This window comes from Drosophila arizonae, chromosome 4 (genome assembly GCF_054131065.1).
Source record: "Drosophila arizonae isolate 15081-1271.41 chromosome 4, UAZ_ARI_1.0, whole genome shotgun sequence".
Taxonomy (NCBI): domain Eukaryota; kingdom Metazoa; phylum Arthropoda; class Insecta; order Diptera; family Drosophilidae; genus Drosophila; species Drosophila arizonae.
The window spans coordinates 17,318,836-17,343,180 of record NC_142924.1 but is presented as its reverse complement, the minus strand read 5'-3'; the positions used below and the strand labels follow the sequence as shown (position 1 = coordinate 17,343,180).

General features: G+C 40.2%; 1 protein-coding gene across 2 annotated transcripts; it reads left to right on the top strand.

Annotated features, from left to right (window-relative positions):
* Positions 1-15,017: 15,017 nt before the first annotated feature.
* On the top strand, positions 15,018-23,986 carry LOC108612365 (uncharacterized). 2 transcript variants are annotated; one of them, XM_089466512.1, is made up of 11 exons: positions 15,018-15,175; positions 15,241-15,506; positions 15,578-17,174; positions 17,727-19,815; positions 19,877-20,020; positions 20,100-20,380; positions 20,437-20,598; positions 20,692-22,085; positions 22,139-22,246; positions 23,282-23,594; positions 23,656-23,986. In XM_089466512.1, exons 1-8 carry the CDS (start codon positions 15,153-15,155, stop codon positions 20,870-20,872), a joined length of 4,743 nt encoding a protein of 1,580 aa, XP_089322638.1. In that variant the 5' UTR covers positions 15,018-15,152; the 3' UTR covers positions 20,873-22,085; positions 22,139-22,246; positions 23,282-23,594; positions 23,656-23,986. The 2 variants fall into 2 exon arrangements, with proteins under 2 accessions (XP_089322638.1, XP_089322637.1); XM_089466511.1 differs by having other exon boundaries at positions 20,692-22,246.
* The last annotated feature ends 359 nt before the right edge of the window (positions 23,987-24,345 follow it).

The window sequence follows — 24,345 nt, the reverse complement described above, 5'->3', positions numbered from 1 at the left end:
TCGCTATCTAAGAAGGTTTAACTATAAAAGACCAACAATTATTTACTTAATTAAAACTTTATTTTAATTGCTTTCAGTATTTTTATAAACATAATTACAATTTACAAATTTAACATTTTCTATAATTTATTTAGAAATTAAATTTTAATAAAGTAATTAATTTTTTATTTATTTATTTATTTTTTTTTTTTTTTGTAATTCTATTTAAAATTTAAATTAAGCTAAATTGATAAATAATCTCAAAATATATTCGTTCCACTTTATCATCAAGCTCAATATTTATATTGAGAATATCTGTGATCCACTCACAATTTTGTGGGAGTAAATTTGCTTGCGGCACCACAGTCCAGTTCAGTTCAGTTGATGAGCCTGCTGTGTCCTGCTCTGCTTTGCTCTGGTCTCTGCTCTGCTTTGCTTCTCTTTGCTTCTCTCTGCTCTGTGCAAATGTACATTGAATCGAGGCTGCGTTTTACTTTAATTTCTTTTCGCAGCGCTTATTATGTATTTTTGTTCGCAGTGCTCCATTTCGTTTCATTTTTTACTATATTTTTCGATTGCGATGGCGTCTGTCGTGTTGCGTGTCCCATGGCCAAAGTGTCGTCGAATTAAAATTCATGGCGGCGCGTTTAACTGGCGCTGAAAAACGCGCCCAAAAACCAGCGACGGGCTATGCATGCCCGCTCCTTTGTCCTTTGCTGCTCGTCTTCTACAGTGCTGTCCAGTTCAGTGTGTACATAATTTCTGTTATTTATAGTCGGCTATAAAAAACGAGGTCAGTGCGTAGTCGGCGCAGTCGGCGTCAATGTCTGGCAACGACTTTTGCCTTAATTAAAGTCGTTAAATCGCATAGTGAGAGGTGCGTTTGCCTTTGCTCTCTCATTGTGAAAGTGCGAAGGTGTGTGTGTGTGTGTTTTTGTGTGTGATTTTAAATCAAATTAATGAAGTGCAAGGCGACTAATGAGCAGCTCATAGATTTAAATGACCTGCTCGGTCAATGGCCGTGCAACAGAGTAAAAGGACTAAACAAAATACCGCACAAGTTTCTGCTGCTAAACTAAAAAGAGAGAGAGAGAGAAAGGGTGGGAAGGAGGTAGGGAGAGAGAGAGAGCGGCCATCATCAAATTGCTGCAGTCGATAGAGTGAAAGAACTCAGCCAAAGAGCCGACACTTTAAGTTGGCAACTCCTGCTCACGGCTGCTTTTAATGGCCTTTGAGTGTGTCGGCAGGCGGCTGGCGGCAGACGGCAGAGTTGTTGTTGGCCAGCTTAATCGGCTCATAAACAATTACTTAACATTATAACACAATTTTCAACTTAATTGTGCACAATTGCAAAAAGTTCAAAGGTTAAGTGACTGCAACAATGATGGCAGCAACTGCGCGCGAGAGAGAGAGAGAGGGAGAGAGGCAGAACAACAGGAAATGAAAGAGAGAGAGAGTGTCTGGGTCTGCGAGAGACTTAACATAATGAGCGTGGAGTTCAAATAATATCAATTAACTGCAAGTTACGTGCTTCGGCTAATTATCTCGCTTAATAAAGCGCCTAATGAGTGGAAGCAGCTGCCAACGCCCAGCTGCCAAAATACAACAACGCCAGGCAAGACAAAAAGAGTGAGAGAGACAGAGAGTGAGAGAGAGGGAGTGAGAGTGGGAGTGAGAGTGGGAGTGAGAGGTTGAGATAGTTGCTTCTTTGCTTTTGTTCTGCTCCCACACGCTTTTCATAATTCGACTGCCGAGACTTTTCTGCTTCACTCTGGCTTTTCTTTAGCTCACTTTTTACACAATTTTCTTGCATTTTTAGCGCATCTCCTTCGTCTTGTTGTTCTTCTCTTTTCTTTTTCGGCTCGCCGTGAAAAATAATTAAACTTAAATCGCTTGGCGGCTTATGAAATTTAATTGTTATGTCTTAACCGTCTCATGCTGGTTGCCATTTAAGGCTGTGGGGCGTGGCTTTAAGAGGTAACTTTTTTTTACTCCTATTTATTTTTGCTTGCTGCGCATTCCTTCATTTGCATTCGCATTCGTATTCCTATTCCTATTCGCGTTTGCCTGGCTGGAATGAATTTCCACACGCTAAACTAAGCAAATTTTTTACACATTTTAAACAAGAAATAATAAACCGTGTGTTCGGTAAATAAAGGCAAGAGTGGCGCATGCATGTGTGTGTGAGTGCTTTAGCATGTGCAGACGTATGTGTGTGTGTGACGTTTGAGCGCATTAAGAAAATTTGTGTGGTCGCTTTGGCAACTATTTTCACTCTGGAGCCAGAGCTAGAAAGGGAAGAAAACCCGTCAGGGGCTGGAGCATGAATAATTAATAGAGGGATTTTTAATATGGGAATATATATAGTTTATAAAAGAAAAATATTTTAATATACATTTTTTTACATTTAAAATATTTCATTTTACATATATATTATAATCAGATCAAATTAAATTTGGATTTATTTTGCAGTGCATATAACTTGCTGTCTTTATAAATGATTTTCATGCTCATACTGCTTACATAGTCTGATGTATATTTAGTATATCCTTTACTACTTAAGCCCCTCTATAGTATAAATTAATCCGCCCCTGGTTAACTCTTTCACAGCATTTGCACGAATTCAAAGTGTTGCGTTGGCCAAACAAAAACCAAGTGAACTCTGCATAATTATGCGCAAAATCCGCACATAGGTACACATATATAACATTTACATATATATATATATATATATATATATATATTTATATACTTGTATATGGAGCATATAAATATTTACTTTGCATACAAACACACACACAGTGGGAGAGAGAGAAAGAGAGAGGGAGAGAAAGGCGCCAGGGAAGTATAATTTATATTAGCAGAAGGTTAAGTGCTGTTTAAATATTTAATAATTCAACCAAAAATGGAAAATGGATTCATTATGCGTATTTAAGCTCACAAACTAACCAAAATAAATATTTGGCTCTGCGGGTATTTGAAAAGAAATGAGTTTGCAATTTAAACAAATTGCATTGAATATTTATGGGCATAAATACAATATGCTCTTGCCCACTCTAGTTAACAAACAGCAGCTAAATAGTGTTGAAGTAGGGTTTTCCTTTCCTTTCTCTTTTTTTTTTTTTTTTTTTTTGTGGGGGTAAACTATGATGTTTGCCGCCTGCTGCTGTTATATTATTTTTCTTTCAACTCCACGACAAACTCTATTGCCCTATCGCTGCCCCTCTGCTGCATGGCAACAAATTATCAGCAGTTAGCACAGCTGAAGCACTTTACAACAGCAATGGCAACCACTTAACCGCAACGCCCCACCACATTCACAGCCACAGCCTCAGCCAGAGCCTGGATTCTCTTGCCATTTAAAAGCCCGTTTGTCTTCAAGTTGATAGGTAGGTGTCAGGCTCTCAGGCAGCCATCAATTGAGGCAAGCTGGCAGGCAGGCAGGAGGCAGGCAGCAGGCAGGATTGCCCCGAACCACTTCGTGCTGGTGTGGCCCAGTAAAAGTTTAGGTAAACCACATGCTACATTTTTCTTTACCAATCAACAGCCCTGGGCGCATTTTAATGGCACTCAAGCGTATGTGCTGCAGCTCGTGTCCTTGCAGCCCACACTCAGTGCAGCAGCAACAGCAACAGCATCGAGTGCTGGCACAGCAAATGTTCAGAAAAGTGAAAGAAAACCCAGAGCCAACCACAACATCAGCAAAAACAAAGAGCACTAGAATTGCAAGAACTGCAGGCAACAGCACAACAACTACAAAAACAAGAACAACAACAACAAACACAACAAAACAGAGCCTGAGCACACAACACACAGCATCCACACAACGAGCAACAACATGAATAGAGACAATGACATCTTCTCAGCATTGTATATGAGCCGCAGGCTATTTGTCAAACCAGTTTCCAACGTGCCACGCCCCAAATAAACATCAGAATGGCCAGACAAACGTTCAGCTCTAGGGACCACCTGTCGTATGTGTAATGCCTCAACTCAAAAGGGAAATGAGGTTAAGGCTCGCCTTGGCAACAAGCACAAATACTAACGAAAATATTTGACAAATTTGAGACAAGGGAAAGAAAGAGAGAGACAGAGAGAGAGAGTGAGGGAGAGAGAGGAAATCACATTAAGACTGAAATGAGCTTGGCTCTTAAGTTGAAAACGAACAATTGCATCATGCAATTACTGGAAAGAGCGCAATTAGAATGAAGAAAATTGAGAGCGAGCTATGAAGAAATAAAATGAGGTATGAAAAATTCATTTGCTAAAGATATTAAAAATATATAATATTTCATTAAATTTATTATAATCACAATTAAATGCTTTTATGGCAAATCTTTTAGTTTTATGCAATATGGAATCAGTTTTTCTTGCTGGGCAATCTGTCAATCAGTTTGCAACGAGAGTGTTCCTCGCATAAATGCAAATTACTTGGCTCGCAAGGGACAGCCAGATGCAAAATCCAGAATCGGAATCGGAATCAGAATGAGCAACAGCAGCAGGAATCAGAGACAGAGACAGAGTCAGAGTCAGTGGATGGCTATGACGATGACGCATTGCGTATGTCGTAGAGCCGTCCCGTCGTCCCGTCGTCCGGTCGCGTCTCATTCTGTGTGTCATGTGTATGACAGGCACGCGTTTAAATAAATTTTACAGCCTGCAAACATTTAAGAAATGCATCAGCAGCCGCCAAACCATCAGCCGCAGGGGCAGACGAGCATGGGACATCAGGGGCGTGTGTCCGGGCAGGCCAGTAAATGACAGCGTTGATGGACAGTTTTGTGCAATTGCATTGCATATGGTTAGGCGATGTGCCAGTGACAGTCGCAGTCGCAGTTGCAGCAGCAGTCGCAGTGCCATCAACAAATGACTGCTGAACGACACTGAGCTGAATGGCCGGGCATGAGGCGTTCCAGATAGCGCGAATGAGCATTAAACTCCCAACATAATTATATGCAAATGCAGCGCCCCAAAACTTTGCTACAATTAAAAGCTAAACGCACTGGACGATAGCGTCAACTTGCATTTCTCGATTAACCCACTGAGTGCACACTGGTCGAGAATCTATGAAAATATCGAGAATTTATGTGAGTATTGAGAATGAGTAGAAAATGTGTTAGTGATACGAAAACTCATTATGAATAAGAAAAAATATATATATATAAATAAATAATAATATTTATAATTATAATTGAATAGACAAAAAAAAAAAATAAAATAAAATATAAATAAATAAAAAAATAATAATAATAATGTGCAATTTTATAATATATAATATTAATAATAATAATAAATTTAATAAATCATTAATAACAATTATTTTAATAACAACTCTAATATATAATATAATATAATATATATAATATTTATTAAAATAATTAAATTCCTAATAATTATCTATGAATCATGATGATATGATAATACAATGATAGCAATGACAATAGCAATGATAATGGAAATGACAATGATAATGGCAATGGCATTGAAAATAACAGTGACAATGGCAATGACAATGACAATGACAATGCTAATGATACAGCTAATGACAATATTCACTATATCAATGCCATTAATAATAATAACAGCTATGATAATGATAATTATTATGATTATGATTATGATTATGATAATGAAAATGCTAAAATAATGAGCAATTGACATTTCTCTTATCTTAGTAGATAATAAATCAAATATGAATTATTCGACATATCACAAATAAGGCAGCCTAGGGTTAACGAGAACAGCGCTGAGTGGAGCACAGCGGCAAAGCCGCGAGATATCTAGCCAATTTAGTGTTATTGCAGTCACATAACTCCAGAGATTGCCCTAGACTCTGTCGTGCTCAAACAAAGGCAACGGCAACGGCAACAGCAGCGGCCGCACAATTAGCACTCGGAAACAGCAGCTCGGCAGCTAGGGAGCTGGGTAACTGGGATGTTGGGATGCTGGGATGTTGGTAACTGCGAATGGTGGCTGAGGAGTGGAGCAAAGGCGAAATAATATTGCCGACGCACTGGCGTAACGGAAATGTAACTGGGAATTATTTAATTTGCAAACTACAATGCAGAAACGACTCCTGGCATTGTTTTATGTCATTGTTTGAAGTGGTTTCTCCAGCGCATTTGCCGGCATTGTCTCTAGCAACATAATTGTTATGATAACTGCAGCAGAGCAGAGTGCCTCCCTCTCGTTCTCTATGTTGGTATCTCTCTCTCTCTCTCTCTATCTCTCTGAGGAGTCACTTAGGCAAATGTCAGCCATATGCAATTCGACATGCGGTTCGCCGCGCTGCAGACATCTCAAAAGCCGTAAATTGAACCCATGTCTACGGCGAAATATTCCGTGCGCTTGTTCGTCTACCTGAACCATTTATCAGATGCAGACAGCCTTACGTATATTGCGAAAAAAAAAAAAAAAACAAAATGGGAAAAACAAAGCGAAAAACAATGCCATCGCGAAATAGCAAATTTTTTGTTTGCAGATGAATCTTTTGGCTGTTGTCTGGCATGCAAAAGCCAGCGATGTCGTCGCCTGACATTTTTGGCAAGCTGCGCTGACAAGTTAATGAAACTCTGCCAGCGCGCTGATAGCCGAACAAGAACGAAATGTCGTCGAGGTTCGCCAAAGCTGCCAAAGTAGAAACTCTATTTATTGAACTCAAGAGCTACCAGAAATAGAATCGCAATCCCATTGCCAATGCCAGTGCCCGAATTTAATTTTGATTCAAATAGATTCGACATTTGCCGGCGAAAAGTGGCCAAATAATTATTGGTAAGCATACACTTGGCCTGTCGAGTGCCTGGCCGGGCCAATTTGTACGTTATTGAGTATACGCAACGTCAGCCCCACGCAATGGAGACCTTGCTCGGCCTTAACTGTCATTCAATGTGGGCAGCTGCTTTGCATAATTATTGGCCTGCCAAATGAAACGCCACTGCCATTGCCATTGCCATTGCCATTGCCATTGCTATTAGCTGGGAGCGAAATTAAAAGCCATTTGCCATAAAACTGACATGCTAATTAATGTTTAAGGAAATTGTAATTGGAAATGCTTGGCGGCGCACGCACTCGCCTGCCACTGGATATGATTATAACTTTTGGCCACAAATTCAACAAAAGTTGCAGACGAAGTCTAGCTTGAAACAATGCATAAACAAACATATATCTACACGTATAAGCATATACCTATATATATGTGTGTGTGTGCAGACTGTGTGAGTTTGCCGTAAAATGTTTTGTGCTTCGCAGATAGTTTATAATTTAGAGCTTAGAACGACAGCAGCGTCGCCGTTAGCGGCGCCGCGTTAACCACACAAATCATTATAGCCACGTTTGTGAGAATCGCAGTCCGCGCTGTCTTTTTAAAAGGGCCCCAAAACGAAACAAAACAAGCGACAGAGAGAGACTGAGAGAGAGTGAGAACGAGGCAATGGGGAATGAGAGGCCACAAAGTCAAATCCTTTTTAGCGCCATAAATTAAGCTCATTTCCGTGCCAGACGCAACACGACAGGGCAGCAAACGTATGTGGTTGCCATAGCGAGAGGAAGCCCCTGCAACAGCATGGGGCAAACGTTGGCTCTGCGCAGATGTATGTACATATGAGCTATTTATGTGCTGGAAGGAGAGGCTGAGCTAAGTGAGTTTGATGAAGGCGCAAATACAATTTCTAGTTTATGTTCGTGTGTGGCGATCTATGTAGTTTCTGTAAGAGTTGCCTATAGGCTAAGCTAATCAAGTTTGATGAAAAGACGGATACAATTCCTTGTCTATCTGCAATTTTCAATATAAATCTGCTAAGCGAAGTTAATCGTAACTTACAGCAAATCGTTTATTTCTATGCGAATACATCATAATTCTCACAAAATCATCGTTTAACTCAGTTTAATTTAAATGCAGAATGCTAATATGCATGCCTGTCATTTGTCTAAATAGTCGTATGCGTAATATTTCTTAAAAAAATGTTCATGGGCCTAATAAACTGAATTTCTGAAAAAGACAGCTACAATTGCAAACATAATATATCTACAAATATGCTGAAGAGCAGTTGAGTATTCCTCTGTGATATTTTGCCAACCGTCCAACGAGTCGTATACTTAATATTTCTCAACAACGCAGCTCTAGGCTACCTACCTAATTTAATTTACTGCAAATACAACTACAATTTCCATCACATATGAATTTTCTAATATATTAGCATATATCTTAGCACTTTATATGAAGTTGACTATTGATTAGTTGTCCTTATGCCCCACTAGTCGTATACTTAATATTTCACAACTGTTTTCATGCTCAGCATGAACTTAATTTGTCAATCAGCATAACTTTACACGTTTAGCCAAACAGCAGGCACTTCTTAATAAAGTATATCTCTGGCAACTATTGAGTTTATATCCTGCCCGCTTATCGTCTTTCATATGCCATCTCCTCCTCCGTCATCGTCGTCGTCGTCGGCAATGCTGTTTTCAAATATGCTACAAAATGTGTTCCCACAAAGGCAAATCAAGTGCCAGCTACGATATTTAGGGAATCTTCATAATTGAGTACTGACAAAAATACTCTCGTACTTGATGTGCTGCAAAGCTGTCAACTGCTGCACGTTGCCTGTTATCGACATCGTTTGCCACCGCTGTCAAGTTGTCCCCTCGCCCGCTTGCTCCGTTGCCCCGTCACCCCGTCGCCCACGCCTCTTCATCGAATCATTAAGCACACTGGGCCGCACAATTTCCACTGCCAATTTCAAAAGACCCACAAAAGCCCAACCCAAGCGTCTCGCAATTTATATGCTCACAAAATGCACGTAATCATTGGCACACGTCTGCCGCATAGCTCGGGCGGGAGACTGTGTTGAGGAAGTGGGCGTGGCGCTGCTCAGGTATGCCGCCAGCACAAATCTGAAATTGAGCATGGAATTTGCGTATTTTCTAGTCGGCATGCGTGTACATGTGTGTGTGACTATGTGTGGGTGTGTGAGTGTTACCTCACTTCTAACATGCAAATATGTTTGTGTGTGTGTGTGTATGCGTGTGATGGAATTTCTTCCTCTTGATCTATCTCTGTGTGTTTGCCCATGTTGCTATTTCCTATTTGTGCGTGGGCGTGTGTACTTTGCCCCGCTACGTGCTGTTGGCAAATATGACGCATACGACATGTGGAAAAGGAATCTTATCAACATCTTGCATTGAAGACCCACTCGAACGTAAGCATAGTAACTACATTTAGCTGCCTTTATTTTGCTGCTCACAGTGCACAGATCTTTTAATATATTTTCGTTTACAAATATAAAAAAAAAACCCAGTAGAGGCTGATTGAGTGCGACATGCTGACGATGATTGCGTTTATATAAATGATGCAATTTATAAACTACAGCCAGGTGCTCTAAAAAGATTTCTATATTACATTTATAGAACATACAAATGATCCAAAAAATAATAAATAAATAAGAAAAATTATAAATAAATAAAAAAATAATAACATATTAATAAATAATTAAAAAAAATTATTAAAGAAGGCAAAAAATATATACATAACAAAAAAAAATATATATGAATAATTAATAAAAATATAGATGATCAGTTTTAGACAAATAATAATATATAAAAATAAGTTAATAAATATTAAATAAATGTATAATAAATAAAAAATATATTCTTAAAATGTATGAATTTTATATATGAATATTAAATGTAAAATTAATAATATTAGACATAGATAAAAAAATAATAATAATGAATATATTAAATAAAAAATATTTAAAAAAAATAAAAATAAAAAAATTTATAATGAAAAAAATATTAATTACCTTATGCAACAAAATGTAAACTGAAATATATCTACATATATATAAAAAAAGAAAATATTTGAATAAAATCAACACATAAATACATGTAGAATATATAAAAATAAAAAAAAATTATAAAAATAAAACAATATTAAGGTATACCGAATATCTGTGCTATATATAAGAGCTTTCTGCTAATTAAATGTTAAGTGAGCTCAAATGCTTTCAAGTTCAACAGCTTTGACGATTACAGCATCTTTGGTAGCTAGTGACAAATGCGCGCCTCGCACACTCATCGGGTGATTTATAGATGTTTAGAGAGCGCATAACATATAAGTAGCTGACTTAGTGTTCGCAATATCTGGGTTGTTGTGTCGACTCATATATCATGTTGTAGTGCGGCTTGCATATGCCAGCAGAGGCAGCAGCAGAGGCAGCGATAGCCACGCGTAGGCGCAACTTTCGATGGCGATGTCTGCGTTTGGCATTGACACATGCCGCGCTCTGCGCCTAAACAGCTGCGCAGCTGCCACCAAAAACCATAAGATGCTGCAAGAGGCAGCTGCAGAGCACTTGAGCTCAGATATCTATCACACTTGTGCGGATATCGTCAGCTTTGTGCGCTGCTTTCATATCAGTAAGGAAAATGGAACAATTGACTAAGAAATGGAATAACAAAGAGCTGAAAATTATGCAATAAATTTGCTACAGTAATGCCTCGATTGATTTACGAATAATGCAAATTTATACTTGTACTTATATACATATATCAATCATACGCACCGTTAGCCAGCGAAATGTTTTCAAATGGCTTGGGATATTCATTATTGAAATGCTAATGAAAAGAAAGCAAGTTGCTCGAACGTCGAATCAGCTCTGGCATGCAATTAAAATAATTAAAATAAACATTTCAAATGATAACAAGCCACATGCAGCCATTCACACACACACAGACACACAGACAAACGCTTAAAATATTATCAACGCTTGCTCATCAATTTGTTTTTTGACCAGCTTTGCTTTTAAAATGCAAATGAAATCAAAGCAATGCATAGAATACTTTTATATATTTATATATTATATGAATATACATATATACATATATTGCAAGCTGCTCAATCTCTCTAAGGCAAGCATTTTGAATGCAATTTTGTATTTATGACCGACACAAAACGCTGACCATTCGCTGCGGGTTGAGCAAGGCGAGCATTTTATGCGTTATATTTTGTATAAAAGTACTTGAAAATATTTGTTTTTATGGCTCAGATTTTGCTTCGACACTTTGTTGGCATTTTATGATGCCACCGAAACATGATGATTCGTTCAGCCCTCGGCTGCGGCGGCTAATCGGAGCGTAGCAAGGCGACTGCTACAGCAGCTACTGCAAAATTGTATGAATTATTTTTAGAAAGTAAGCTTAAAGCCTCGATAGGCAACAAGAAAATACATGTTATTATACAATTCCTTTTTCTATATTGTATTTATTATTGTAAAATATGTAGAAGCAATTTTTGTTTCTTTTAAATTTGAATATAATATACATATATGTATATTTATTTATTATATATTTATTTTATTTTTCAGTATTACATACATTTCAAATTTAATATTAACTACAATCCATTGAACTAACCCAACCGATTCCTGCTGAACCGAGCACATCAAATGTATTATAGGGTGCATATGGCACCAGAGCATCAAAGTTTTTACCACTCGCCGCGTACAGACCAAGTCGCTGGGGCACATAAAAAAGTGTTTACATTTCATTCATAAAATATCAATTACGTACATGTGCGACAGCTAAGTGACACACACACAAACACATATATGCGTGGCTTTTGTGAGTCAAATCGATATTACACAAATACGTGAGGACATCAGGGTTCATTGCTTAAGTTTTGCACTGTGCGACATTTTGGGCCAATATGGCACACCACGCACACTGATGGAAATTTAACGAGTTGCACGCCAACAAGCAGCAGTAGCAGGAGTCGCAGGAGCAGCAGCAGCAGTAGCAGGAGCAGCAGCAGAAGGCATAAAATAACGGGACATCGCCATACAATAGCAACACATTAGAATCAGCTGTCAGACCGATAAGAGAGGGATCAGAAATGAATGAGAGACAGAGAGAGAGAAAATGAGAGAGAAGATGTGAACATGTAGCTAAATGCTCATAAACAACTCGTTGGATAGTTGACGTGACAACCTTTGTTGTGGCATAGCCTATAAAGCATAAGAGCCTATAAATAAGAGCAGCATCATTCGAAGGCTGGAAAAAACGAATAACTAAGTATGATTTGTTGTAAGTAGGTTTAAAGGGGCTGATTAAATGCATAAAAAAGGAAGTAAGAAGGAATTAAATAATAGAAATAATACATAATATAATATATATTTCATTAAGTTAAAGAGCCGAACTGATCGTCAAATCACTAACAGCTCTAATAATATATTTCAATGTATCCGGTCGCCTCTTTACTTTTATATTTATGTAAACTAAATTTGGAATATAAAACAGGCTTTAATTATTTTTATGCCCAGATGTGTCACACAATCAATTATTTCGATAGTTTAACTAACACTCCCTTCCTCTCCCACACTCTCTCCCAGTGAGCTTAATTACAAAATTATTGTGATTCGCGCTCGCCATACAAATTGGGGGCTTAAATTAATTTTGCATTGCGCCGCTGATTCATGGACTAATTCGAGATTTATTTTTGCAGTAAGTGCAATTAGAACATTTAAACACTTGCATTAGCTAGAAAATAATTCACAGTTAGCCCAACATAACGAGCATCGGGCGCTGTTAATGCGTGCATTAAAATCCGCTCACCGTTAACACAGACACCGAGCACGTTTAATTGACTCTAAATGCGGAAATGCTCCCTAAATGGGCTTTACATTTATGAATGCTATGCAAAACTAATTGGCTCGACACGCTGACTGTTTAAAAATTTGTTAAGCACTTGCGGTCAGACAAATTAGCTAAGGCAACAATAACAAACAACAACAAATGAATTTGGCTGCTGGCAAAAGTTAATATTAATGTGTGATTTCCCTTTGAAGCACAGCTTCGCATGCAAAACTGCTTATGAATAAAGAAATGATGGAATACACAACAACAACAACATGAACACACACACACACATACACATTGGGCTGACATGCCTCTGGGTCCACAAAATATTAACATACACTTTGCATGGCGACGACCCACACATGGACCCAAGCAAAACTTGTCGTCGGACAGACAGACGGAACGACAGACAGCCAGGCAGCTGGCTTAGCCATTTGGCAGGCAACTGTGTGGCCTAGACGCTCTAGCCGGGTCTGACAACAGCGGAAGGAAGAAATTTTCAGCACATCTGAGCAGCGGCGCAATCTTTGGCTGAAATTTACCTTTTTCTCATTCTTTATTTTTTATTTTTTATTATGATGCCAAAAGGTCGCTCTCTAACAGGTTGTTGTTGGCACTTTAGTCATTGTCTGGTCTTTATAAAATATTTATTATAGTGAGGACACTGCAATGCCTTTGGATTTTCGATTGGCTGCCTTTTTAACAGTATTTCTATAGAGCGCTCTGCTCGGTAAATTTCAGCACATGCCCAAATGTTGTGGCCCAGAGGCAACGACAGCTGCTCACTGCACAACAATGATTTACAATGCATTGTTAATGCGCTTTTAATGAGCGTTGCATATAGGACTACATATATATGTAGACATATATATATTTTCGTTGGGGAAAAAAGTTGTGAACGCCTGCAAAACTTGTTGCCAGAGATTTCTGAGGCTGTGTGGAGCGACGACAAAGTTGAAATGCCGATCAACGCGACGACGTCTTGCCGCAAAGCCGCCTTAAGCGCTTCAAACTTTTGCTGCACTCAGTCATTAACATTAAAGAGATGCCATGTCGTCGTCGTCGCTTTGGGTAGCTAACGAAAAACTTTCCAAGATGCGCCACGGCACATGTGCACAAAAATGTGCTGGAGTCTGAAACGAACACCAAACCCACCCAGCCCAGTCCAACCCTTTTGCAGGCACCTCTCCAACCGGCTGCACTGCAGGGGCATATAAATAATTGAGTGGCGCCCCAAAGTAGGCAGCAAAGTGCTCGGGCTGCAGGTGCCGCAAGCGAATGTGAAAAATGGCTTGGAATAGATAGGACAGCTACTTAGTTATGCCAATTCTGTGGGCTGGCCCTAAATGCACGAGTTTTTCTGTTGCTTAAACCTAAATGCCAGACTCGTCTTTAATGCAGCTCAATTCCTGTGAATTTAACAACGACTTTCAACTTAATGCTTTATTTAATTCAATGCGAAATGAATTAAAAGCATTTTCAAAAATATATCCCAGCTGAAATGCGGTTAGTCTGGCGCTTTGAAGAACGTATTTGCGCTAAATAAATAATACAGCCTCGTGGTTTAATAAAACCCAGCTCAAGCACAACACAAATTGCACTCGAGCGACCCACAAAGAAGTTAAGCAGAGTCCCAGACAGCGGCAGCCAGAAAACATTTGCAATAACATTTAAGCAATACAAATAACAAGACACATTCAATTTTTATCAAGAAAAAAAAAAAAAATAAATAAAAAGAATGCTTCGATGGAGAATGATGAGCTATGAAATACCCTTAAATGTTGCAGCTTAATCCGATGTGAAGTGCTCTCATTTTTGTCATTTAAAAATCAATACGAATGAACTGGAGTTTTATATAACTGTTATATTATATTTATACTTTTAATTGAATATTTTTTATGTTTAATTTTAATTTAAAAAAAAAATTTTTTTATTGTTTTTATTTATTTTATTTTTTTTTTTTTATGAAATACACAGTAAATAGGACAGATTATATTTCTATAAAATATATATCAGCTCTGTGAAATTAGAAAACAAAAATATAAATTTAAAAAATTAATAAAAATTTAAAAAATAAATGAATAATATATAAATACATTTTATAATATATATTTATATTTAATAAAAATTTTAAATTATAATTATAATTATTTTCCCATATTTGTATACCCTTTATATACATATAAGTACACATATACACCTACATATAGAAATTGTATATCTACCTAATTTTGATCATCGCTTACATTGGGCGTTTTATTGACGCTCTTCTTAATGTTATTTCCTGGCTTTATGGGCGCCATTTCAAGCAGCCGCTTGGGAAATTTGCTGCCAAAAATTGTGACGACCAGGTTGAGCAATTAAAGCCACAATGAAAAACAAACACTTAAATTTTCTCTTTAACTTGCTTCAGTTCGCTCTGCAATTTCAGTTGCCATGGCAAACGCTGTCAGAGCCTTGACAACGGAGAAAGTTTGTTGATTGAAACGAAACGCTTTAGGGAATTGCTGGGCGAAACATTTTAGGAAACAAACGGCAAGATGAATATTAGCTCCACAATATGGCAAGTTGTGAATATAACCAACAAATATATAATGGATAAATAACTGCTAAACATCTCCAAATTAGCTGGTGCAATTGCTACAATTCCGAGAGCATCGTCAATGTGGGTCCCGATGTGCTCTGCCTGCGCGAAGGCAATCTGCTCAAGTTCCTGCAGATATCCAGCATGACTGTGAGCTACTTCCGTGCGGAGACAGCGGTGACGGGTCTGCAGATTAGCGCCTTCGATGGCCACAATCGCTTTCCGCTCTTCGGCTTTGCCGAGACCATTCTCCATCCCAGCATCCATATCTACAAATATCCCGAATTCACAAGATTCACAACGCTGACGAGTAAGTGATCTGTTTAATTATTAATATAAAGATATAGATATAGATTATATATAATATATTTTCAATATCAGCGGAGTCCGTGGTGACCTTTACCATGATCAAATTTTCCGAGCTCGATCTCTTGGTTGGCATCGGCAGCTATCCCAAGTATGCGATTTGTGTGTTCAATTATCGCACCACCCAGACTATACTGGAGCATCCCACTTATATAGCCACACCGGAGTTTTCCATGATCGTGGGCATCACCAATTTGCCCACTATCGTCCAGTACGACAAGATGGAAATGAGCATCCTGTGCTACGAGATGTGCTTCATTGACAAGGACGCCTACTTGCATAAGACATCCGCTGTGGATATGGGCAAGAACTATGCCAAGTCGGCCAGGCATTTCATGTGCTTCGGCGATGACAGTGGACTCTATGTGATCAACGATTTCGGAGAGTTCTCGCAAGTTGATATACCCTGCTTCGCCATCAAGCCGCGATGGAAGCCCACCTATATATCGGAGATGGGCGCAGGGGAATTGGAGGCGCGTGCCCATGCGGTCGTCGCCCACAAAATGGGAATTCTGATCAGCAATAGCAGCATGGCGTTCTATATTAAGAAGAAGGCCGGCAACTTCATAGTCGAGTGGACCATCGACCAGGACCTGGCCAACATCGGGCTCTTCATCAGCAACAACAATGGTGAGCTGTATGCCTCGGGCAAGCACGGCAGCATCGATCGCGTGTTGGTCGAGGAGAACGAGGGCAAGCTGCAGCCGATCATGGCGGCGGGTAAGCCCATACTCGCGTATCGCACACTCGCCTGCTTCAAGGACGAGGTGGTGGTGGTCCTGCACAGCGATGGCTGCGCCATGATGGACTTGCCGACGGGCAAAGTGGTGTCCCACGTGCCCATCCCGATGTCCACGGCCCTGGCCGTGCATCGCGCGAATCCCTTCGTCGTTGTGGGCACCATGGACAGCGTCCTCTCGCTCATCTACTTCGAGAAGATATCCACACCAAACGTCGTGCACCAGATCGAGTGCGAGACTCCGCCCATCTACGAGATAGCCTTCCACGACAGCACCATCGTGTTTCAGGACCAGGCCAAGAACATTCATGTGGTGAATGTGGAGTATCGGCCGCCCAAGATGACGCACTACTTCAGCTTCAATGACGACCAGCTGCTCACGCAGGTGTTCATCCAGAGCTTCATGCTGGTCGAGGGGCCGCGTCTGCTGGTCCCGATCTCGCGCGATCAGAGCCTCGAGAAGCCCGGCCATGCGGAGGAGCTGTGGATCTACAACTGGGGCAAAGACCGACGTCTGCACAGGCGCGAGTTGCCGCTGCCCAACACCTATGTGTCCTTCTACACACATCCGCCCATGGGCCGCTGGGTGCAGGTCGAGATTGTGGCCGTGGTCAAGGACAGCACCGTCTTTGATGTGTTCATGCTGCACGAGAACAACGACCTCTACTGGACCACCTCGATCAAGACGACCCACTTCGGCCACCTCACCGGCGTCGGCGTCACCAAGCACCTGCTCACATGGGGCGTCGACGGTGTCATGGTTCACTTTCGACAGCACAAGCGCTCGCGGCTGCCCTTCATGATGTCGCGCTTCATCACGCTGCTGATCCGGCCACAATATCTGAAACGCGCCACGGAGTGCTACAATGGAAAGTAAGTAAGCAGATGACAGTCTGGAAGACTTTTGATTTAGAGAGGGCGAGTAGGATAGGGTAGAATGTGACCCTGAGTCGGCAATCTGTTCGAAATGAAGAACATAATTAGCTTGATGAAGTACAAATTCAGACATGAAAGCTCTTAATTATTTTAATTTTATTATTTAATATAAATTATATTATGATTTGATTTCTTTATTTAATTTAATTTTATTTTATTTATTATTATTATTAATATTATTTATTTATTTATTATTATTATTATTTTTTTTTATATATATATTTTAATTTCTATTGTTTAGTATAACTTAAATTATCAATTTTTATTATTATTATTTTTTTTTTTTAATTTTATTAAAACGTACATACAGCCTAGCTATCATACTATTAATAGATTGCCCGATTTCTTTGTGTTCGTCATAGGTCATTAATTTATTCACATATCAGCACTTATTTCATCTCATCTAATATCTTATATATGCGAAATAGTTAAGCGTATTTCTCCATAGAGCCTTACTAAAATCTTCCTTTGTCTCTCTCATCTCTGCAGATACCTATTGGTATTGACTTCGAAGAATATCATGTGGGTCAGTCGGCTGCCCTCGCTGGCCGATAATATACGGGAGAACATTCAAATGCCGGTGCCCGAGAAGTTTGTGGTGCAGCAGACGGCGCTGGTGACACGCATGTTCCTGCCGCTCACCCTGAAGATGGAGGTCAAGGAGGAGTACACCAATGCGGATCTGTTCAAGCGCGAGAAGGTGCTGCAGATGATACAGGACTTCTCGGCGAAGGTGACGGCGCTGATTGACTACGACATTTCCGTGACGGGCAAGACGCAGGGCATTTTCAAGAAGTTCTGCTTCCACTACAAGTGGCTGGATACCGTCACGGAGGAGGCGCACAAGCTGTGCGAGCTGGAGAGGGCCTCCTTGATGCTCGCCATCGAGGATCAGTCGCGCATCCGGGACTGGATTCTGAAGCTGGTGACTCGCGACGCTGTCAACATTAACTATAAGGTCCGATCGATATTCGCAGATGCCAACTTTGAGAGCTTCTCTTTGCCGCGAAAAACGAACATGGTGGAGTTTGATAAATATCGTTTCTATGACCTGGAGGATCACATACGACTCTCTGCCATTTCCATGGATGAGATCGAGGACGAGGTCAGCCAGATAGAGCAAGGCTCCGGCGAAGATACCGAGGGCGCCAAAGCGCCGGTGCACGAACTGAAGCCTTATGTGGTGGAGGGCCACAGCGTCTACGAGCACATCATGGCGCCGCAATTTCGATTGCAGGATATTCAAACGATCACCTCGAATCAGCTGTATAATGACAATACCAAATACCGCTATTACCTGGTGGATCCCATGAAGGTGGAGTTCAACAAGCACTTCCACGAGGCACAGCAGCTGAAGAAGGAAACGATTGACAACGTGCTGAACACGAATAACGTGCTGATCAAGATCTACGACAATATGAACTGCATGCTGAGGCTTTTGTACATGGACGCGTTTATTCCGCCGGAGCTGACCGTGCCGAAGCTGGCCAAGGACGAGATCATCAAGTGCATCATGGAGGTGGATGACTGCGAGATCAAGGCGATCAATCGGCGCAGAAAGAAGACCATTGACATGGGCGGCAAGCGGGGCCGGCTGCTGCTGTGGTCCGTGGAATTCTGGGCCCGAGCTCTGATCGTGATGATGGATGGCGTCATCGAGAAACTGTGGGAGGAGGAGATCAAGAAGGATATACCGGTGCCAGAGTTCACGCTCAAGAAACAGCCGCACGAGTACACGCTGGAGGATCAGAAGATCTATCGTGCCTACGAGGAGGCCGTCAATCTGCTGCAGGAGGATCGTCGCAAATACCTGCGCATTCTCAATGAGAACGAAGCCAAAACGCTGCAGCTGAAGACGAAGCAAATCCTCAAGCTGAACCAGCGCATCGCCGAGCTGATGCTGGTCAAGCTCAAGTTCAACTTTGCCCAGAAGCAGTGCCGCACTCGCTTGCTCAACCAGTTGAAAATCCACAGCACACGCGCGGAGCTGCGCCAACAAATCATCGGCCTCCGAGCGGACATTGACAAGCTGACTGAGTACATCAAGCGCTACACCAACTTGCAGGAGTTCTGGGAGCGGGCCACGCAGGATGTGCGCGCACGCCTCGAGGCGCAGCAGACGCGAGATCGCGCCCTGGAGCGACAATTCCGCAGCAGTTACCTGAACACTGTGCCGCATGCCGCCCACGAGATGACCAAGCTCTTCAAGAAGCGGCCCAAGCTGTCCAACAAACTGTTCAACTCATCGCTCATCTGCAGTGAAGTGGCCCAGAAGCTGGGGCCCAAGCAGCCGAATCGTATGACATTCCCGATGCCCAAAGAGATCTCCGACTTCCTAGCCTACATCGCCGACAATGATGCGCCCAAGAACTGCCCCTCCTCGGTGGACGCCAAGGCCTGGGACGCCTTTGTGAAGCTGCGTCGCCAGAAGATCGAAAGCGAGCTGCGCCTGAAGGGCCTCGGCCATCAGGTGGTGGATAGCCAGAACTATAACAACAACCTCACCAAGGACATCATCGGCCTGAAGGAGACGAAGGCGCTCACCCAAAAGGAAATGGAGGACACCATACAGAGCTATGTGAGTAAGCGAAGGACTAATGCTTGAACTGCAGTTAATATTACCGATTGCCCTTATGCAGCTGGAGGCCTTGAGGAATATGCCGCTGCAGTTGACCTTGACGCTGGGCCAAGTGGAGGTGCAGGTGGGGGGCTCCGTTAAGTCGTTGGCGAACAGCGTGCTGATGCACGTGGACGACATCAATGACGTGAATCGCATGATAAGGGTAACTAATTGGAATATATATATATGTATGTAATTATATTTGCAAGTTTGACAAAAATTTATTTTCACTCTACTTGCAGGACGCTGGCAATAAGAAGATAAAGTCCATGCAGCGCGTGGCGATCTTCCGGCGTCAGGTGATCTACAAGGAATGGGAGCACAAGCTCTACAAGGCGAACATATCCTATCTGAAGTACATGCTGGATGCCATCGAGAAGTGCAAGATAACCATCGAGTTCCTCAACATTCTGCGCAACTGGGAGAAGATGAAGGCCGATCGACAGAAAATGATGACAGCCGGCGCCATCGAGCGTATCATAGAGCAGAAAATCGCCATATTCCGAAAGCAGATTGATCGCGTGTAAGTTTTCCACTTTGCCTGATGTGAGTCGTGGTGCAATAAAACTTTGATTTCAGCAATATCAAAATCGATGAGGTGAAGCAGAAGACTCTGGACATGAAGCGACAAAATCATCTGATTGACTCAAAAATCGATCGACTCAAAGTCGATGTGGCTCTGCAGTCCTCCATGCGCGACACTATGATGGAAGAGCGTCGCGATCGCGAGCAGAACGAACGGTAAGTCATATGTATATATAGTCTAGATTGTGATTACTGATAGCTGTCCGTCTCTCTCTCTCTCTCTCTCTCTCTCTCTCTCTCCTCTTGCAGCATGGAACAAATCAAGACTCACCGACAGCTGTTGGACAATGTGCGTAAGCACTATGCCCATGTCTTGGAATTGCAAACGATTCTGGAGCTCCTACGTCTGCGCACCTACCCAACATTGGGTCCACCCTTGCCCCAATGCCACCCGCCCGTGCCGGAACACATTTTATTTTCCGTACCTTAGATCAATAAATGTCGTTTGGCGAGTGTTTCAAGTCATTCCCTGCCTTTCTGTTATTCGAAACTAATTGAGCAACCCACGCTGATTGCTTTCAGCTGCAGCAAGCAGCAAGCAAAAGTCAATTGATTTTCAACACCTTCGATTTTAATTAGCCCGGCCAAGCCGCAGACAGTTTATGCCCTGGCAAGTAGAAATTTATTAGCGGTTTTTAGTTTGGCCGGATATATTCCCAAATACATGTATATATGTATGTGTATATGTATGTCTAGCTTCGGCATCTGCGTCTGTATTTTGGGTCTGGGGACTCGAGATCTGCCGCCACTTGATTTCATTTGTTTGTGTCTGGGCAAAGGCATAAAGCCATCGTCTGTCTGGCTGTCTATTAGAATTCGCTATTAATTTCGCTGCTTCTGGCTTTCAAGTGGAAAATAAACTTTCACAGACCCAAAGTGTTCACAGCTCAACAACGGACCCAGACGCAGCCAGAGAGCTGGCAGCCAATAAGTGAGCATCCGCTTAATTTCGGGCACGCAATTTTACATTAAATTGTTTTAATGGATTGCACTTGAAACTAAGCGGCGAAAAGCAACAAAAACAGATGCTGTCTGGGCGGGCTTATGAAGTGTCGCTCCTCTCACATTGGAAGCACTGTCATGAGTTGGAAATATAAATGGTATGCATATATATACATATGTTATCATATGAGACCAATGAAATATGTATATGAACTGAAAGCAAATATCAAATATAAATACATATATAAATAATATATAAATATAAATAAATATAAATATATAGCTCAACTGAAATTAAATGAATATAGAGTTTATGACAATTTTATTTGCACATTTTGCCATCCAGCCTCAATTGCAAAACATTATTTTTCCTGTTTGCTTTTTTAACAATCGAGCAGACACATAAATAACATAAATATTTACACAAATAGCTTAAAAGGCCGATATTACAATAATAAATTGTTGTGTTTACTTAATGCAAACACCAGTGCAGACAGTGGCCGATGAGCCCGATGTGGCTAAAATATATGGCATTAACATCGGGGCTAACTGCTTACAGCGGGCCAACTGTGAATGTCATTTAAATATTGACAAAGTGAAAAATGCGAGAATGGAAAAACATGGAAAATCGCGTGCGATGTCAGGCAGATAGACGAACAGCCTGTCAGACGGACGGACTGACGAACGGACAGCCCAGACAGGTCAGCTCTGATGACGACCGCGTCATGTAATCAATTCTTATCAGTGCTTATAGTTCTATTTGTATAAACATGTAAACGCTAGAGCTCAACGTGCCAAACTGTACTTTTTGTATGCTCGATGCGAGACTGATAGAGAAGTCGAACAGCAAATACCCTATATGGTAAGTATGAAAAAGTATTCCCCATTAAAATTTTAAAATAGTTCTGATCAGCTAATCTACCGGTTGCTTGGGTATTTGAATGTTTACTCTGGCCCCGATTGTCTAACCTCAGCGATGATTAGAGAATAGCTTATCTCGCTTGTATATTATAGAACAAATAATTGCTATTCATTTGAATTTTTCTACTGCAAGATTGATACATATTTGTATACCCTGTATTATATGCATTTGTATATTCTATATGAAATTTACCATCTACAATGTGTACAAAAGACTTTTCAAATGGGTTTCAATACACAAATACATATACTTTATATTGAAAAAATTAACAGGGTTGCCAAATATACATATAGAGAACTATTGTATGTTTATAATAAAGAATTTGTCGGAATAAAATTGTGTATAAAATATAAAAATATACATAGTTAATTTATATTTATTATTGGAAGATATGAAATCGGTTTCGTCATCATCTGCCTGTGTTTCAATATATTCCGAATTTAGAATTTTGTTAAGTTGAGTAGATTTGTAGCGCCCCTTATCAATAAAACACTCAGACAAATATCTATGAGCTAATATGCTTCATATGCTGTTCATTGACGTAGCCTTTAAGCGGAGATCAAAGTGATCAAACAAAAAATCAACAAATACAAAAATACAAAAAATAAATAAAATAAAAATATAAAAAAAAATGATATATATTTTTTAAATATTAAAAAATTGTTTAATACTCTTTTATATACATTGTCAAAATAATATTAAATTAATAATGTAGCAGCTCATTTAAGTATCTGTAAATTCTTTACAGATTTATTACTCTCCTTATATTTTTAGCGAACTTTAAACTAGAGGACAGAGTATCTGCAATATAAAAATTTCCATCAAAAATATTAATATAAATATTGAAATATTTTTGTATTACCTATATTTATGTAAATTATATATACATATAGTTTGTTTACTAAAATATATAATTAAATATTTATTAACTAGATACTTGTTATAAATATTCATTTTGTTTCTGTTTGCTTTAAGCTGTATTCAGTTTGCAGAGATCTCATATCATCTCATCTCCTTAGCTGTAGATGCCCTGGATACCCCACAGCTGACAATGTAAGTGGGTGATAATTGCAATCAGAGCTCGTCGCACTTGCATAAACACTATAGGTAAAATTGCAACTGCACTTTGCATCTGCTGATTAAAGTGACGCCCGATAATCGCCGCATATTTAAGTGCAGGCCGAGCGAGGCAGAGCGCTCAGTGCAGTTTTTTAGATCTGTCGAGGACGCATCCCCTTTCATAATGGCCAAATTTGTGTTGCTTTTGCTAGTGTGTGCCTTTGTTGTTGTAAGTCAATTGAACTTATGCCCGATTCCGTGCAGGCTCTAAAGGTAATTGCTTGCTACAGGTGTGCACCGGCGATGAGGTGAAAAAGGACTCGTCTGCACTGGACGATATTCAGGCCACTATTGAAGCGCGTCTGAAGGAGGTCAAGGATTACTTTAACGAGCACGTCGACCAGGAGAAAGTCAAGGAGTTCGTCGAGAAATTCGGTGAAAATGCCAAGAAGTTCTTAACGGACACCCAAAAGGAAGCCGAAAAGTTGACCGAAAAGAAAGCGTAAATCATGCATTCGAATCGAATTCGAATCAAGTGCAGATTGAATCCTTTTTATTTTAATAAATATGATCAAAGTGTACCTTCATGAAATAAACAAAACAAAAAGAAGCCGAACCAAACTGGAATACAATTGTTTAAAACAATATTACGAATGTGAATTTAATAGAGCAAAACATACAGTTGAGATTTGCATGAACACAGTTTTAGGAGATATAATACATACATACTACATAGATGCATTACATAAAATTCCTTCAAGTAGAAACTTTGTTTTTGCAATTATTGAGCAAGCCATAAACGTATGTATTAGTATATATGTGTATATATATCTGTATATACAAATATACATATATCTAAATATATTACTGATTATTTTTTCAGAATAGCAAGTAGACCTATGGTCCGTTACAAAGCCTTAAAATGACTTTCTCTTATTTACATAAATATTATTTCATATTTTATATTATGTGAATAATGT